An 18,418-nucleotide genomic window follows, 5' to 3' on the forward strand; every position below is an offset into this window, starting at 1 on the left:
TGTCCAGCTCAAGGTCTCTCTGCAAGGAAACAGCAGAGCCCAATGCAACGCTAGGCTTTTCGGGGCAGGGCGAGGCTGGTCTTGCTGGGCCCTGGCAAAGTCCCGGGAAATAAACTCTACAAAGATCTTGCTGTCTTACTCTTCATTCGGATCAGAAATGGCAACATCCCCCCCCCAACTCAATAGAATAACCAAAGACACGAAGTTCTGTTTAAAATTAAAAAGCTTTTCCCGATATTTCTCTTTCTTTAAGACATTCACATCAAAGCCACACAGAATGTGATAGACATGGGCCAACAGCAAGGTCACTGGCGAAGGTTGTACCTGCCGGAGAAGGTCAGCGCTGTCCCTTCGACCAACCTGGATTGAGCTCAGAGGGGCAGAGCCTCGGCTGCTCATGTCACTATCCAGTTCCATTCATGGAGCACTCAGTAGGTGCTCAATACGTGTGTCATGAATGAAAGAGCCAACAACCTCTCACTGGCCCCCTCCATGCCTCTGTTCTCACCATGGTTCACCTCACCAGGGTAAAGGCCAGAGGCCCTCAGAAGTCATCTTGTCCAGCTGCTTCCTGTTACAGAGGAGGTCCAGAGAGGGTAAGTGACTGGCTGGAGGTCACACAGCATGTTGGAGGAAGCACAGGTGCAAGACAATGACCTCCTGGTTCCAGAGCTCCCCCTGAGGTCTGAACGCCTCTGTCGTTGAGCCAGGAGGGCCACCTTGCTGCCGAGCCTGCTGCAGCCTTCCAAGGGGCATGCGGGGCGGCTTCCTGGGATGTGGGCCGTCTCTGGTTCAGGAGGTTGACTCCCCCAGACGCCTGGGCCCCTTCCTGGCACTTGTCGTCACCCGGGGAGGAGCGTGGCCCCACGGGGGAGAGGATGTCCGTCGGTCCCTATGTGGACGTGGCACAGATGCTGCCCCATCTGGGGTGTGGAGGTGGAAGGAAGCAGAGGGCGGGGACGCAGGTCTGCAGGATGACAGGGCCCGGGAGAGGTGGTGTCTCCCATGGGTGATGTGGGAGGAGAGTGACTCCAGCAGGAAACCAGGCAGAGGCCAGCTGACCTTGATCCGGCGGATAACACCCTGGGGGAGGCACCAGCCTGGACAGCGCAGGGGGCGGCAGCAGGGGGCCCTGTCACAGGAGAGGTCAGGAGGCCGTGAGTCCTCAGCTTTACCCTGGGCTGCCCTGGAGCTCCCCAACCTTCCCCCACCATGTGGGCAGTGGGGGGCGGGGTAGGGGACCAACCTGGGGAGAAATGTATGCACGGGGGTGAGGTGAGGGGTGGGGAGGGGGCCAGGAAGCTGGCCCTTATTCCACCATTCACAGCAATTGCTGGACGTGGAAAAGTCACTTTGCTTCTCAGAGCCCAGTTTCTGTGTTAGCGGGAAAACAAGGATAAATAAAAAATCCTGCCCAGCTGGCCACTTAGCTGGTTGAGCATTGACCTATGAACCAGGAGATCACGGTTCAATTCCCGGTCAGGGCACATGCTCGGGTTGCGGGCTCGATCCCCAGGGTGGGGAGTGCAGAAGGCAGCTGATTAATGCTTCTCTCTCATCACTGATGTTTCTAGCTCTCTCTCCCTTCCTCTCTGAAATCAATAAAAAAATATATTTAAAAAAACCCCTGCCTCCTAGCATCACTGCGGGGCTGCACAAACCTTTCTCCCAGGACTGTCTATTCCGCGTAGTGCTGCCTCCCCAGAGGTTAGCATCTGGCACACAAATAGATGTCCTAAAGGGCGGCCAATACTCTCATCCTCATCAAAACTATATTGACCTCGGAGGGGCGCGTGACTCTTCCCGGCCACCCTGCTGCTGAGGGCAGAGCTGGGACCCGAACCTGGCCAGTCGGACTCCAGGGTTCACCCCTGGGTACCGCCCTTCACTCCATGACCCAATTCTGTAAACTGTGACGTTTTACACAAGGAATCAAGGAGGAGGGAGAAGCCCGCGATGGCCACTCAGGGGGTGAGGACCCGGGGACAGAGAGAGGCCGCGATTTGTCCCAGGTCCCACAGACTTCCAGAACATCCCATGCTCTTTCTAAAAAAATTCCCCTGAGGTGTTTCCTCCCATGTGGGTTCCCAGCCACTCACGGCCACGTCCAGCTGTGTGGCTGGGGCCACGTCGGCCTCACTTGGCTGCTGCGGGACCTCAAGGTTGCCCATTTTCTCCTGCTTCCGCCACTTGGCTCGCTGATTCTGGAACCAGATCTGATGAGAGAGAGAGAGAGAGAGAGAGAGAGAGAGAGAGAGAGAGAGAGAGACGATGGAGGTATTTTCTCCATCCATCTAGTGTCTCCCCCAACATGCCTAATAACCACGCCTCCCGAGAGACTTCGCGGTTTAGAAAGCTCATGGCATGCAGGATTTCTCTGGCTCTGGAGGTCAGCCTTCTGAGAGGGGTTAGGGGCCACAGCCTCTAACGTCTGCGGGGCCGGATCATTTGGGAGGGCAGCAGCTGGGTGCCCTGTAATCAGGAGGGGTGGGGTCCATGGCCCCCAAGCCTAAGGGGGCAGTCTCTCAGCTTCAGCCACCAGCCACCAGCCACCACGTGAAATGTGAGCCCAGCCTTGCAGGCTCATCCAATTTCTAAGACAGAAATCTGGATTTTTCTGTGAGAGTTCTGAGCTTTAAAATACTGTGCAGACCAAATAAAACCCACCAGTGGGCTGTTGCCTGCTGGCAGGCCACCAGTTTGCAACTCCCGTGGGCCCCTTGGCATCTGCAGGAACATTGGCCATTTCCTGTATTCATGAGCATCCTGATTGTCCCTGACACGTGGCCATTTGTACTGGGTCATTCTGCTGAGGCGCCGCTAAATTTTGAGCCACTTAGCTGGGGCTACCAACGTAGCTGGTGACAGATTTCTAATGGAAAGAAAGAGGGGAGAAGTCCGAGGCAGGGGCGTCCTTAGCCAGAAGAAAAGTAGGTTGGGATAAGAGAAAGAGTAGAATGTTGACCTGGGCCCTCACTGAGATTTTGAATTCAAATGAGCCCATCATGTTTGTTAAAAAAAAAAGAGAGAGTGATTTAGAAAACTGTTGGAGAGCATACCAACAGTGCAACCATTGGATTTGGGTTTGCTAGAATGGTACTTGCAAAACTGGGGATGTGCCAAGAGGGCAGGACCTAAGCCTGGTGAGTGATAAGGGGCTACTGTAACCACAACCATGGAAAAAGCCATAGACACTCACTGGTGAAGAAATTGCACAAGGATTACAAGGAGGAGGGAGAAGCCTGTGGAAAGTTTCGGATTAGGCAGTCCATGTTTGAACCAGGCCTCAGACCTTGGGTCCAGGGTCCTCTCCGTTTCTCTGCTGTCAAAGTGATGACAGCCATGTGGTCCAGATCAGGGGCTGGAAAACTAAGGCTTGTCGGCTAACTCTGGCCTGCCAGCTGTTTGTGCATGGCCTACCCATGAGTTAAGAATAGTTCTCACATTTTTAAAAGGCTGCAAAAAATCCACAGAAGAAGAATATTTTGTGACACATGCAAATTATATAAAATTCACATGTTAGTGTTTATCGATAAAGTTTTATTGGAACACTGCCATGCCCAATTATTTGTGTATGGTCTGTGGCTGCTCTTATGCTACAATGACAGGGTTGAATAGCTGTGACAGTGATCGGATGGCCCCCGAGGCCCAACATAATTACCACCTGGCCCTTTACAGAAAAAGTGTGTTGACCCCAGTCTAGATTGTCAAGAGGTATTTTGTGAATGAGGCTGCATAGTGGATGATGTTCTGAAACTGTAGCCAAGTGGAGAGGCAGGGAATGGGAGCATCTATCGATGGCCATCAGTGATGCCACCTCACTCCATTTTCACCCTCCAAGGAGAGAAATCATCTTATAACTATGGGGACCTCCTTTCCTGGAATGGAATGTTTCGCAGATATGACTGTAATTGTGGGACAAAGCCAATGGCAAGTTTCAGACAGAGCAGGCCCGGAGGTCCGGGATCCATAGCGTCTCGCCCAGTGTATTGAGGTGGGGCTAGAGCGGGAGGGTGGTACCTGCACCCGAGCTTCTGGGAGGTTGATCCTGGCTGCCAGCTGGTTGCGGACGTGGATGTCTGGGTAGTGGGTGAAGCGGAAGAGCTTCTCCAGCTCATGCAGCTGCTCCGTGGTGAAGGTGGTTCGGACCCTCCGCTTGCTCTTCCTGTCCTCTGGATGGAAGGGGGAGGGGCCAAGGTGTGTTAGTGACCTTGCCGTTGGCTTTAGGTTACAGACCACAGCGGGTATGAAAAAGAGGAAGCAGGTGAGAGAAGGCAGAAGAGCACGAATGGAATAGGGAGCAGAGAAAAGATGGCGCACAGAGCTCAGCCCGTAGAATTTTGGACCTCAGTGAACCAGAGGCTGGGAAGGCAAGCTCATGGATGGGGTGCCCGTGCACTGGGCAAGGTTCTCAATCCCCAGGAAGGGCTGTGATCTCCTGGGCCCAGTCAGAGAGGACGATGGGGGTGGTGGGCCCCATTTTCCGAGCCATGGAAGGGGAACTGGATTGGGTGGGAGAAAACCCTTGAGTTCCAGTCTAGGCCCTGCATCTCAGGCCCAGGAGCTGGTGGCCACAGTGCACCCTGGAGGGCACCAGGCGGGGGGAGGGGGGACGGGGGCGGGGGAAAGGTGAGGAAAGTGGCGGGAAACTGCCCCCTTCCAGGTTGCTCCTCTCCCCGTTATTAATTGTGCAAGCTGTGAATCACACTCCGGTGGGTCTTCACAGAGAACGAGTCAGCAGAACTTAATTAAACCTGAGCCGTTTAGCACATCGATCATAAGAAATACACAATTTACACAGGTGATTAGGCCACCTAATTATAAACCGATGTTTCTCCACGCTCGGCTCCCTCCCCTGATTGCTCCTTCTCTGGGGTCTGCTAATGGGCCCTGGCTGCTCAGCTACAGGCCCTGGGGGCTTAGCACGGGCAAAGTCTCTGCAAGGGCCTGTCCTTGTCTTCCTGAGGCAGCGGGCTCGGCAGGGAGGGGATCCAGGGCACCCCTGGGAGCCCGCCTGTGGGCTGGGGACGCCTCCTGGACACGGCAGGTGGGTGGGGTGCAGGGCAGGAGTCTTCCAGGGCAGACCCGCACTGGCCTCTTCTCTCCGGTCGGTCAGGGACTTCCTGTAGTTCCCTTGTGCCCACAGCCGACCTCCTCTGGGAAACCTCCCCTGGCCTCCTCGATGGACCAAACCTCCGGTAGAACAGGCCATTAGGGTGCTGTGTCACCCCTCCCAGCACTATCGCCGCCGTCACTGCGCTTTCCTCGTGACTATTGGATGGCCATCTGTCTCCTGCTGGACGAGGCAGGGCTGTGCTTGTGCTCTGCTCTCCGCAGCGTCCCCACTCCCAGCCGATACCTGTGGTGGCTTTAAGGTAAGACCCTTTGCATTCTTGTCTCCTTTAATGCGGGCCCACCTTAGTGACGCCCCTAACAGACGGGCCATTGGAAGTGGCAGCTCCCGCTTGGCTCCCTCCCTCTTGGATTGCTCGCTCTGAGCGATGCCACCCCCATTTTGGGAGGACACTCAAGCAGCACGTGGAGAGCTCTGCCTGGGGAGAAACTGAGGCCTCCTCCAACGGTTGGTGCCACTCACCAGCCACCGTGGGAACAGATCCTTTATTCCGGTCCCACCTGCGTGTGACAGCAAGCGACACCCTTCCTGCAATCTCACAGGGACCCTGAGCCAGACTGCCCAGTTAAGTCACTTCCAGATTCCTGCCTACAGAATGTGAGTGACATAGTAAGTGTTCATGGTTATCTGAAGCCACCAAGCTTGGGGACAATTTTCGTGTGTGCAGCAATAGATAAGCCTGCCACCCAGCCACCATTCAGTAGCTCGTTGCATGCCTGGATGAAGCATATGATGAATACATCGAATTTAAATTATAGCCCATCCTAAAGCCTCTGCCGTCCACTCGGCTTTCTCCTGGCTCTGACGGCTGGGGGCCTGTTACCATAGTAATGTTGTCAGCGCCCCGCTTGCTTCCCTCAGACCTTTGTGTGCTCCAGAGCCGCTTGCTACTGCCAGGGGATGACTTTCTAGGCTGCAAAGCCCACGTAATTCCAAGGAGTATATTTGTTCCCTTTCCCTAAGGATCGAAGTTCAGTTTTGCACAGTGGTCACTGCCTTCAGCACTGGGGCTTAAATCCTCCCTTCAGCTCTGCTTTTTGGGGGATCCTACAAGAATACAATGTTTGTTTGTTTTGCAGGCAGGAGTCCAGCATTGTACTGCCTTGTACTCCTAACAGGGCCTAAGAAGGAGTCGGCTTCTCAATTCTAGAACCAGCCTTCAGGTCCCCCAGACCTGTAGGAATGTCCCCATGGCCATGGTAGGTTGTGACTGGTGGCAGGGACTGAGATAAGGAGAGAGAGAGAGAGAGAGAGAGAGAGAGAGAGAGAGAGAGAGAGAGAGAGAGAGAGATTACTACACTTATCCTGGGGGAAGTAAAGCCTTTTAGCTCTGTATCCTTTAGCCCTGCTGCTGTCTGCTCTCATGGGAGCCCAAGGGCAGAGTCATTAATGAGCCATGAGACACACCCTAGGCCTCCAGGGAGCTGGCCTCTCTCAGAAGGAGGTAGCGGTCAGCTGGCCTCAGCATCCTCTTAAGTTGGGAGACCCTCTTGGAATTTTCCATTGGCTGAAGACCTGGGAGGGTCCAAGCCTTAGATGAGGAGGGTCCCTGTGAGCGTGGAAAGATGTGGGGAGGATGCACCTTGGCTGCTGCCAGGAGACACGGGGGAGCGGAGCACGGTCCTTGGCCTGGATGACTGGCCTGGCCCCGGCTCCTGTAGGTATTGGTTCTGCCGCTCAGAACCAGTCACTCTGCCTCCCTGGGCCTCAGCCTCCCCAAAGAGTGGTCTTTGGACCACTTGCATCCTTGGACCACTTTTGGGAGAGCTGGTTAGAACTGGGATTCCTGGGCACCGTCCTGGACCTAGAGTCAGAGTCTTGGGTGCCAGGCCTGCCAATGCGGCATTTTCAGGAGCTCCCTGGGTGTGCCAGGCAACCTCCACCAGCCGCACCATGGAGCCCTTAACGTGGCACGTGAGGACAGAGGACTTTACTCTTTTGTGGTTATTACTGGGGTGATGCCAAGAGGGAAATAGGTGGGGTGGGGGTGGGGGTCCTGTGAGGGCGGGAGAGGCCGCCCCTCCTGCCACCCTGCCCTGCCCTGCCTGCGGGGAGACCCCGCTGCTGGGAGGAAGCTCTGAGTGGGAAATCGCTGTGAGTGAAACCACAAGGCTTCTCAGCACCCAGTTTGCTGTGGAGCAGGTCATGGCGTCAGAGCTGGGAGGGACCTCAGGAATGGTCCCGAATGCTCTTTCATGCTCCACATGGGGAAACCGAGGCCCAGAGATCCCAGGCTCGCCTGAGGCCTCCCGTGAACCGGTGCCAGCTGGGCGTAGAGGCCAGATTCCTGCAACCCCAGCTTCTTGTCCCCCTCGCCCAGCCTCTCACAGTGTCTGCCACAGTGTCTGCCAGTGACCTCTGTACTTTCTGACAGGTCGGCATCCCATCTGCATTATTATTTGCTTAGCAGCTTCCCAAATAGACGTTTTTGTTTACTTAAATAAGTAAACTTATTTAAAAAGAAAACCTCACGTTGTGACCAAAAAATGGGGAGCCAGCATCCTGGGTCCTAAACAGAAGCTTCGTGTACAAATAATTAGAACTATTGGGATAAATCATCTCATCTTTGTCCTGGCGCCCTCAGCGTCATCTTGAAAACCACCCGGGGGCCCTTCACTGGCCTCGGAAACACGGGATTCCCGCAGAGCGCCCACGTCCAGGAGTAGCCTGGAGTGGGTGGTCTCAGGTCTCCAGGGCGCAGTTCTCATGCTAACACTCATGTGGTGTTGGCAGCCGATGGGTCTTCTCCTCTTGGTGTATCATCTATAAGGTGGGGGCTCACACCTGTGACAATTTGATGGCAGGTTGGCCATGGAGTGCTGGGAGCCAGGGGCGCTGTCTCACCCACCGCAGCTCTTTGGGCGGTCACGCCCTGGGGTCTGCTCTGGCTGTAGCTGGATACACCGGCGTCTTTAGGGAGGTTCGGGATGAGTGGCCGCCTGCCTTTTTGCCAGAAGCCATTGTCAGCTAGGAGAAGGGCGGCTCCTCTGGTAGGGATATCAGACCTCTCTCTCTCTCTCTCTCTCTTTCTCTCCCTCCCCCTTTCTCCCTCCCTCCCTCCCTCCCTCTCTCGTCATGGATTCTATGAAGCTGCAGCAGGAGAGACTGAGGCTGGACCCCCTGGAAGAATGGTTTCTGTGAATGCCCGTCCAATTCACTGGAACATACGAATGAACTTCTGGCAATGACGCTGGGGATCCTTCCCCATTTATAAGCTCAGCTACAGGGGGACCCGCCACCTCCCCGGGAAGGAGGGGTCCTTCATGGTCTTCCCCTGCAGCTGGGGACAACCCCCTCTCCGGAGACCGGACTGGGGGGCTGTGGGTTGTGTGTGGGGGTTCCCTGGATTACAGGGGTGGGAAGGAGGAGAGAACTGGGACCCTCATGTGAGAACTGCGACCTCATCGAGGCTCAGACGCCAGTGGGCACTTGAGACATCACCTCGGTGTCCCCTTCCTTCCCTCGACCGTGTCACCGAGGATAAAGCTCTGCCCGAGGGGGAAAGGGACGTCCTGCGCTCACACAGGCCAGGCTAGCACTGAGTCAGATGTCACCGGCTCCTGCTCTTAGCAGGGGCCTTCCCCACGCCAGCTGTCAGGGAGGGGTCTGGATGTGGTCACTGCTCCTTGGGGACACGCCCTGGGGGGAGCACTGGCCTGGGGTGGGGTGCTTAGGATGGGCAGATCCGGGCAAAACCTCAGCCACTGCCGCTGAGCTGGCTGGGCTGCGCTCACGGAGGAGAATGTGTGGACTGAAGTGTTTAGGGGCGGCCTGAGCAGGCTCGGACCTCGGGTCTTCTGCTTACTCGCTGGGCAAGTCGGGGACACCGTCCACCGCTCCCCGTTCACAGATGGGTTTCCACATCTGTCAGGCTATGGTCATGATGAAGGCACATGGGAGGCACACACAGCCTCGGGGACAGTGCCTGTCACGTCGTAAACGCTGAGTAAGTGCCTGGCAGCAGCATTCCCACCGGGGCCTGGTGGCAGGACAGGCCCCGTCCCTGCATTCTGCAACTCACTGAGCCTGGTGCCGCATCAGAACAGCCACAGTTCTGGGCTGGGTAGAAAGAGATTGAAGGTCTCAGCCCCATGCCTGGCATCTCTGAATTTTAGAGCCCCCTCTCCTGTCACCACAGCACAACCCAGCTGGGTGGTGGAGACTCAGGAAAGGATAAGAAATGACCAGAAGACACTTACCCTGGGGCTGGTCCTGGGGGGGCCTCTCCAGCCTGGAGCCCGCAACGGCCGCTTGCCCGGTGCCCCGTCCACCTGCCCCTTCCTGCCGGCCCCCGTCGCTCCTCTCGGCGGGCCTCTTTAAGATCTCCTCGATGGAGAAGGACAGGCCCAGCTTCCTGGGGGCCTCACAGCACCCCGAGTCCTTCCTCTCCATACCCCGCCTGGGCACTCTCCGTGGGCGGCTGGGAGGGGGGCAGAGGGGGCTTGTGGATGCCCAGGGTGATGCTGGTGGCGGGTGGCTGCTTCCTCCCCCGAGACTCCTGGGATCAAGAGGGCAGGCAGAGGTGGAGAGCCGGGAGCCTCATGTCGGGGTATCCGGGCGCGATGCCGCCCCCACAGGGACTTCCATGGGCCGCGGCCGCTCACGCCTGGGATCGAGGTGCGGGTCACACGGGAAGAGCTGGGCCGGCTGTACCCCAGTTGGCTTCAGTCTGACTGCAAAGGGCCTTCTCCGGGCGGGCGGCCTCAGGCTCTAGCCTAGGCCCGGGACCCCGAGGTCACGGCCAGTGGGCAGCAGGGCACAGAGCTGGGCGGAGGAGAAGCCTGCCCCCAGAGGCGAGCTGGTGCAGCGGGGCCACCTTCTTGCCCTTTCTCTGGCTTGTGGCCTTTCCCGCTGGCTCCGGCCAGGCCTCTGGGAGGCTGCGGTGCCACCCTTGAGTACCAGGTGGCCAACTCCGTCGGGGGCAACACCACAGCTGAGGGTGTTTCCAGAGACCCCCCTGGCTGTCTCTCAGCTCCGTGGCATCTAGTCTCCAGAATGCGCCTTCCGAGCACCCGTGCTTCCGATGTCCTGCGGGTGGCGGCCCGGGGTGGCGGGGGATGGGGGGGCGGGGGGGGTGGTCACTGGGCACTGCCAGGCGCTCTCCGCGATGGGCCTGGCTGAGTGCTGGGCCTCCCAGGCGGCTCTGGTCCCGCCCTGACTTTCTTCGCTCCCCGATCTCCCTTCAGAAACCTCTCGGTGGGCACCCGGACCAGGGTGCTTCTTCTCGCCTCTGGCGTCCTTTCTGCTTCTTTCCTGCTTGCAGGCCCCTCCCTGCCCCCGAAAAAGCACCGAAGGGCCTTTCTCTCTGCCCCGGAGCCGTGGGCTGGGAGCCGACAGGCATGGCCTGTCCTGGCCAGGAGCTCTGTTCCCAGTGACTGTGTAACCAGGGAGGAGGGGGCAGTAAAACTGCTGATAAGCAAGAAACTCTCCACCCTCCTCAGGGCCGGGGACGCAGGTGTCTGGGGATAGGGGCAGGGAGAAGAGGGGGGCTAGAGGACGGGTTTGGGGGGCTGGGGCTGTGCGGGGGAACTGGCCAGGCTGGAGGAGGTCAAGGGAAGGTGGGGCAGGATGGCCAGGAAGTGTCTGCGGCCCAATGAAACGTGTTTACTCAGCCGGGAGGGTTTATGGGTCTCCTTCAGGCTGGAGGCTGGGCCAGGGTGCAGTCTGCTGGGTGCTGGCACAAGAAGCCTCTCTCAGGTGTGTTTGCAAATATGTGGGGACACGGAGGCCCAGGCCAAGGGGCTGTAGTGGATGCCATGACGGTGTGAGCCCAGTACCTTATTGGGGAGCTCCAGAATGCCACGCGGGGCACAGGGGCCGATGTGCACGAGAGTGACAGATGCCCCGGGAGGGAGTGTGCGCAGGAATCGGGACATTAGACTCTAGACCTCTGTCAGAGGGTGGGGGTGGCAGGTGGGCGTGGGGAAGGCTGATCCTCACACCCTGAGGAGGGTGAGTCAGGAGAGTTCGGGACTCACCTGAGAGGGGGAACAGGGCAAGTCAGGGGGTCAGTTTTAGGAGCTGTTCCCCATGGAAGTGTCAGGCTCTCGGGTCCAGCTAGGGGACTCTGGGCACACGTAAACCCTAAAATATTGGGAGCGTCATTGCTCACCCATGTCACAGCCAAGGTAGCTGGACATTCGTTCAGGGGCCCAGGCTCCTTCCCGGGTGGGATGCAACCATCCTCCCGTCCTGGGCTCCAAGTTTCCCAGGGACAGGAGGGAGTAAGGAGGGAGTTTTGTAATCGGAAGTGGAAGTGGTTCCTGGAACTGCTGCTCAAGTTCTGTGTCCGGGGTGAGTCACATGACCCTGCGCCATGCACGGGGGCTGGGAAACGGAGTTCCCCTCTGGGCCAGGAGGAAAATGACCCAGTGGGGTGGATGCACAGTGAAGTGCCTGCTGTATACCCTTTAATGTCAGGAGGCAGAGTCCTGCAGAAGCCAGCTCTCCCCCTCACCCCCCTACCCTACGCTGGCTTGCGCTGGCCGGGTAACGGAGCTGTTGCCTTCGGAGGCAAGTTTCCTTCCACTCGGGGCAGAGAGGCTCCATGAACAGACAGACACAGGACAGAACAGGGAGGTCTTTTATTTTATTTTATTTGGTAACCAGAGGCTGGACCTGGCTTAAAGTCGATTCATATTTCAGTCTGCTTGGACCTGGGGTTCTGGGTGATGGGTTAAAATCCTCCATTTATATCACTTACTTGCAGTCAGTCAGACTAGCCTCTGAAGACCAGAATATCAGGTTGGTGTAAGGCAGTGATGGTGAACCTTTTGAGCTCGGCGTGTCAGCATTTTGACAAACCCTAACTTAACTCTGGTGCCGTGTCACATATAGAAATTTTTTGATCTTTGCAACCATAGTAAAACTAAGACTTGTATTTTTGATATTTATTTTATATATTTAAATGCCATTTAACAAAGAAAAATCAACCAAAAAAATGAGTTCGCGTGTCGCCTCTGACACGCGTGTCATAGGTTCGCCATCACTGGTGTAAGGCTTGCAGGTGCTCCTTGAAATGCTCTGGAAACAGTGGAAGAACTGTTACATATGTAATATCATATGTAATATATAGATCATATAGATCATACCTCCTTATGGACAGCTGTAGCAAGCTACACCATGGGATTTATCGAGTCTAGTAGTTCTGGGTGCTAGTGCATGGCAAAGGCCTTTATTCAGCAAACATTCACTTGGTGCCTACTATGTGTCTGACACTAGGCTAAGTACTGAGTAAGACCAACATGGCTCCTGCCCTGTTACAGATCAGAAAGGAGGCGCAATAAACAAGCAGACGAGTAGATAAAATAATTACAAATTATGGTAAGCAGTTTGAAGGACACAGTGCTGTAAACTGTCTTACAGTTAGTCTGTCTTATTTATTGCTATGTTCAGGAAGGTGATTTTTAGGTAGGGACGAAGTGGTAATATCCCTCCTACCTTGACCATACGTATGGCCATGCGCAAGGCTATTAGAACTCATGGCTGCACCGCAGAGAACGGGGGTATTGCAAAGAGAGGGATGAAACTTTCAAATTGATGTGAGTTGCTTTTTTGAGATCTCTTGAAATGCCACGAGATGCCTTGGGCTTACCTCCTTACCCATTATCAAGGGTGTTGTTAGCCAGTTAAAACTGGCTTTGTTGGCTCATTTTGATTTGGGTTAATGTGGATGTTGTCATTATAGTTCTTGGTTTGATAAAGACCGCCAGTAAGCAAAATAAAATTATGTCACATGGTTTCCGAGGGTCTGGAATTTTGAAGTGACTTAGCTGGGTGGTGCTGACTCAGGGTCTCTCATGAAGTTGTTGTCAAGTTGTCAATTGGACTTTGGTTATCTGAAGGTTGAACTGTGGCTGGAAGACCTGCCTCCAAGAAGGCTCACCTACATGGGTGTTGGCTGGAGGCCTTAGTCCTCACTATGTAGGGCTCTCCATAGAGCTGCTTACAACATAGAAGCTAAATCCCCCTGGATGAGTGATGAGAGAGAGAGAGAGAGAGAGAGAGAGAGAGAGAGAGAGAGAGAGATTAAGAAAGAGACCAAGGCAAAAGCTGCAGTGTCTTTTGGAACTTAAGTTTGGAGTGACATACCATTACTTCTGACATATTGCATTGGCCACATAGACCAAGCTGACACAACATGGGAGAGGGCTACACAAGGGTGTGGATACCAGGACGGTGGGAAATCAATGGGAGTCATCTTGGTGGTGACTTTCATGGTGTGTGTGCGCAAGAAATTTAAAAACTTTCTAGTTAATTCTACACATTTAGTCTTGTCTGGATGGACCCAAAGGATGGATTATCCCACTTTCTAAAGGCTCATTCTCTAGTCCCCCCCAAATGATGGACACATTGTTTTCCTTGATATTCCAACCAAGCCATCTGTCAAGTTTCTTCCTTTATAGAGTGCAAGGCTGAGGGTCTCTGGCTGATATTTTGTATGAAGAAAGCCTTGGGTTTTCAGCATATTTATTTTGTACGATTGACCTTTTTATACCACTTGTGCAAAAACGTGTCAGGAACAATACAAGAATTGCAACAGCAATGACTGATTTCAGCCTTTAACTCAGTGGCCGGGAAACTGATTGAGGGCTACAGAACAGGCGCTCAGTACTAATCCTCACCTGCCCCAGGCACTTGGACAGAACCTGCCCCTCAGCACAGCGTGAAGACCGAAGTCAGAAGGAGTGTGTCCTGGGGAAGCCAACCATGATTTCAAGCAGAGCACAAGAACCGGAGCTTTGGTCCCTGCTCCCTGTAATGGGCATTTTATGACTTGAAAGGATTTTTGGATGAATTGTATGAATGGCCCTTTGTTATGAGGAACAGAAAGTTAAGAGTCTTTTCTATGCAGATGACATGGTTTTATTGTCACCGACCAGGAATGGCCTCATTACTGTCACAAGAAATGGCTCAGGATGAACTGCTCCAACCCCCAGTTGTCATTTTTGGCAGATGCTCTCCAACGTGGAGTTGGCTTTTATTCAACAACCTGTGGCTGGCACTCACCCTCTCAGTCATGCAGGGCTCCACTTTCCTACTCAGTCATCTGGGGAACTCATCAGGAGGTGAGAGTTGCTGAATATTAGGCGTCCGTGGGTGCAGTGTTAGGGTTTCCTAAGGCCTTCTTAGGAGATTTGTAAAATGTACTTTGAAGAAAATGTTAAGCTAATATTGTCAAGACTTAGCTAGATGGACTAAGACATTATTTGTCAGTATGAAAGCAGATTCAGAGCTGCTCTCCTAAGTGAAACAGCTTCTCACAGGCATTCCCACAGGCATTCCCACAAGCATTCCCATAGGTATTCCCACAAGCATTCCCACAGGCATTCCCACAGGCATTCCCACAGGCATTCCCACAGGCATTCCCACTGGCATTCCCACAAGCATTCCCATAGGTATTCCCACAGGCATCCCCACAGGTATTCCCACAGGCATTCCCACAGGCATTCCCACTGGCATTCCCACAGGCATTCCCACAGGTATTCCCACAGGCATTCCCACAAGCATTCCCATAGGTATTCCCACAAGCATTCCCACAGGTATTCCCACAGGCATTCCCACAGGTATTCCCACAGGCATTCCCACAAGCATTCCCATAGGTATTCCCACAAGCATTCCCACAGGTATTCCCACAGGCATTCCCACAAGCATTCCCATAGGTATTCCCACAAGCATTCCCACAGGCATTCCCACAGGTATTCCCACAAGCATTTCCACAGGCATTCCCACTGGCATTCCCACAGGCATTCCCACTGGCATTCCCACAGGTATTCCCACTGGCATTCCAACAGGCATTCCAACAGGCATTCCCACAGGTATTCCCACAGGTGTTCCCACAGGCATTCCCACAAGCATTCCCATAGGTATTCCCACAAGCATTCCCACAGGTATTCCCACAGGCATTCCCATAGGCATTCCCACTGGCATTCCCACAGGCATTCCCACTGGCATTCCCACAGGCATTCCCACAGGTATTCCCACTGGCATTACCACAAGCATTCCCACAGGCATTCCCACTGGCATTCCCACTGGCATTCCCACAGGCATTCCAATAGGCATTCCCACAGGCATTCCCACAAGCATTCCCACAAGCATTCCCACAGGTATTCCCACAAGCATTCCCACAGGTATTCCCACAGGCAATCCCACAGGCATTTCCACAAGCATTCCCATAGGTATTCCCACAAGCATTCCCACAGGTATTCCCACAGGCATTCCCACAGGCATTCCCACAGGCAATCCCACAGGCATTTCCACAAGCATTCCCACAGGTATTCCCACAGGCATTCCCACAGGCATTCCCACTGGCATTCCCACAGGCATTCCCACAGGCATTCCAACAGGCATTCCCACAGGTATTCCCACATGTATTCCTATAAGTATTCCCACAAGCATTCCCACAGGTATTCCCACAGGCATTCCCATAGGTATTCCCACAAGCATTCCCATAGGTATTCCCACAAGCATTCCCACAAGTATTCCCACAGGCATTCCCACTGGCATTCCCACAGGTATTCCCACAGGTATTCCCACATGTATTCCTATAAGTATTCCCACAAGCATTCCCACAGGTATTCCCACAGGCATTCCCACAGGCATTCCCACAGGCATTCCCACAGGTATTCCCACAGGCATTCCCACAAGCATTCCCACAGGCATTCCCACAGGTATTCCCACAGGCATTCCCATAGGCGTTCCCACAGGTGTTCCCACAGGCATTCCCACAGGTATTCCCGCAGGCATTCCCACAGGCATTCCCACAGGTATTCCCACAGGCATTCCCACAGGCATTCCCACAGGTATTCCCACAGGCATTCCCACTGGCATTCCCACAGGCATTCCCATAGGCGTTCCCACAGGTGTTCCCACAGGCATTCCCATAGGCATTCCTACAGGCATTCCCACAGGCATTCCCACAGGAATTCCCACAGGTATTCCCACAGGCATTCCCACAGGCATTCCCACAGGCATTCCCACTGGCATTCCCACAGGTGTTCCCACAGGTGTTCCCACAGGCATTCCCACAGGCATTCCCACAGGCATTCCCACTGGCATTCCCACAGGCATTCCCACAGGTGTTCCCACAGGTGTTCCCACAGGCATTCCCACAGGCATTCCCACAGGCATTCCCACTGGCATTCCCACAGGCATTCCCACAGGTTTTCCCATAGGTATTCCCACATGTATTCCTATAAGTATTCCCACAAGCATTCCCACAGGTATTCCCACAAGCATTCCCATAGGCATTCCCACAGGTGTTCCCACAGGTGTTCCCACAGGCATTCCCATAGGCATTCCCACAGGTACTCCCACAGGCATTCCCACAGGCATTCCCACAGGTATTCCACAGGCATTTCCACAGGTATTCCCACAGGCATTCCCACAGGTATTCCACAGGCATTCCCACAGGTGTTCCCACAGGCATTCCAACAGGCATTCCCACAGGCATTCTCAGAGGCATTCCCACAGGCATTCCCACAGGTGTTCCCACAGGTGTTCCCACAGGCATTCCCACAGGCATTCCCACAGGTATTCCCACAGGCATTCCCACTGGCATTCCCACAGGCATTCCCACAGGTGTTCCCACAGGTGTTCTGAACCACAGGCATTCCCATAGGCATTCCTACAGGCATTCCCACAGGCATTCCCACAGGCATTCCCACAGGCATTCCCACAGGCATTCCCATAAGAATTCCCACAGGCATTCCCACAGGCATTCCCACAGGCATTCCCACTGGCATTCCCACAGGTGTTCCCACAGGTGTTCCCACAGGCATTCCCACAGGCGTTCCCACAGGTGTTCCCACAGGCATTCCCATAGGCATTCCCACAGGCATTCCCACAGGCATTCCCACTGGCATTCCCACAGGCATTCCCACAGGTTTTCCCATAGGTATTCCCACATGTATTCCTATAAGTATTCCCACAAGCATTCCCACAGGTATTCCCACAAGCATTCCCATAGGCATTCCCACAGGTGTTCCCACAGGTGTTCCCACAGGCATTCCCATAGGCATTCCCACAGGTACTCCCACAGGCATTCCCACAGGCATTCCCACAGGCATTCCAACAGGCATTCCCACAGGCATTCTCAGAGGCATTCCCACAGGCATTCCCACAGGTGTTCCCACAGGCGTTCCCATAGGCATTCCCACAGGCATTCCCACAGGTATTCCCACAGGCATTCCCACAGGCATTCCCACAGGCATTCCCATAAGAATTCCCACAGGCATTCCCACAGGCATTCCCACAGGCATTCCCATAAGAATTCCCACAGGCATTCCCACAGGTATTCCCACAGGCATTCCCACAGGCATTCCCACAGGCATTCCCATAAGAATTCCCACAGGCATTCCCACAGGCATTCCCACAGGCATTCCCACAGGTATTCCCACAGGCATTCCCATAAGAATTCCCACAGGCATTCCCACAGGCATTTTCACAGGCATTCCCACAGGTATTCCCACAGGCATTCCCACAGGTATTCCCACAGGATTCTCAGAGGCATTCTTTTAGCATCTCTTCATGCGGAGGTTGACCCACTTGATTGATTGTTAATGCACACAGGTATTCCCTCAGCTGGTGACATAGAATGTGCGTGTGGCAGCCGGGTTCTTACTGCAGACTGTAACTCAGACTGTTTGCTACCCTCATGACATTTCCCAGGAAGGGTGTTGGATCTTCCAGGGCTCACATAATAGTTCCCTTAGGAGAACTGCCGAGCCAGGACAGGCCCAATTCTCTTGAGCTACTGGGCAGTTTTCTAAGTTTTAGAATCACTGTCATCTTGACCACTTCTAGGTAGTTGTGTTTCTGTTTTCTCTGTGGCTCCTAGGAAGCTCAGTTAAAACAACCCGACTCGTTTGGCCTCTTGGGTCTTCGAGTGTGCTGAGCTTCCTTTCCCTCACCCTAGTTTCTCGATCTGTTTGTTCTTTAAAGTACGTGCTGGGTTGTCTGTATTCAAATAAGTCTCCTCGAACCTTTTTTTTTTTTTTTAAAGAATCAAGCAAAGACGTGAATAAATACTAGTATAAAGAATGGGTCAATCCACCCATCATCCTAAAACAACCAATGAGTATTGGGAGGGAGCGGGACCCTGGTCTCCTGACTGCCCAGCTGATGTTTTCCTCTCAGACCGTGAAGCAGGCACATGAGTTCTATGGAGGCAACACATCCCTGCTCCAACAGGCAGCAATCCTGGGTAAAAGGTACCCACAGACTTTTGGATACACTGGTGAGCTCCATACCTAAGCTGCTGAAACCCAAGGGACCTCAGCGAAG

The 18,418-nt window shown here is 54.3% G+C and overlaps 1 protein-coding gene across 1 annotated transcript; it reads right to left on the reverse strand.

Moving 5' to 3' along the window:
- Positions 1 to 205: 205 nt before the first annotated feature.
- On the reverse strand, positions 206 to 10,615 carry ISX (intestine specific homeobox). The gene is made up of 4 exons (XM_059681717.1): positions 9,334 to 10,615; positions 4,021 to 4,172; positions 2,100 to 2,216; positions 206 to 1,132 (listed from the first exon to the last, which is right to left on the reverse strand). Exons 1-4 carry the CDS (start codon positions 9,524 to 9,526, stop codon positions 893 to 895), a joined length of 702 nt encoding a protein of 233 aa, XP_059537700.1. The 5' UTR covers positions 9,527 to 10,615; the 3' UTR covers positions 206 to 892.
- Between the last annotated feature and the right edge of the window lie 7,803 nt (positions 10,616 to 18,418).

Source organism: Myotis daubentonii, chromosome 2 (assembly GCF_963259705.1).
Source record: "Myotis daubentonii chromosome 2, mMyoDau2.1, whole genome shotgun sequence".
Taxonomy (NCBI): Eukaryota; Metazoa; Chordata; class Mammalia; order Chiroptera; family Vespertilionidae; genus Myotis; species Myotis daubentonii.

Coding starts and splice junctions, on each gene's coding strand:
- ISX (XM_059681717.1), bottom strand. CDS start 9,526: ATGGAGAGGAAGGACTCGGGGTGCTGTGAGGCCCCCAGGAAGCTGGGC. Junction 2,217..4,020: donor TCCCAGAAGCTCGGGTGCAG/GTACCACCCTCC, acceptor CTCTCTCATCAG/ATCTGGTTCCAGAATCAGCG. Junction 1,133..2,099: donor CCACACAGCTGGACGTGGCC/GTGAGTGGCTGG, acceptor CTCCTGTGACAG/GGCCCCCTGCTGCCGCCCCC.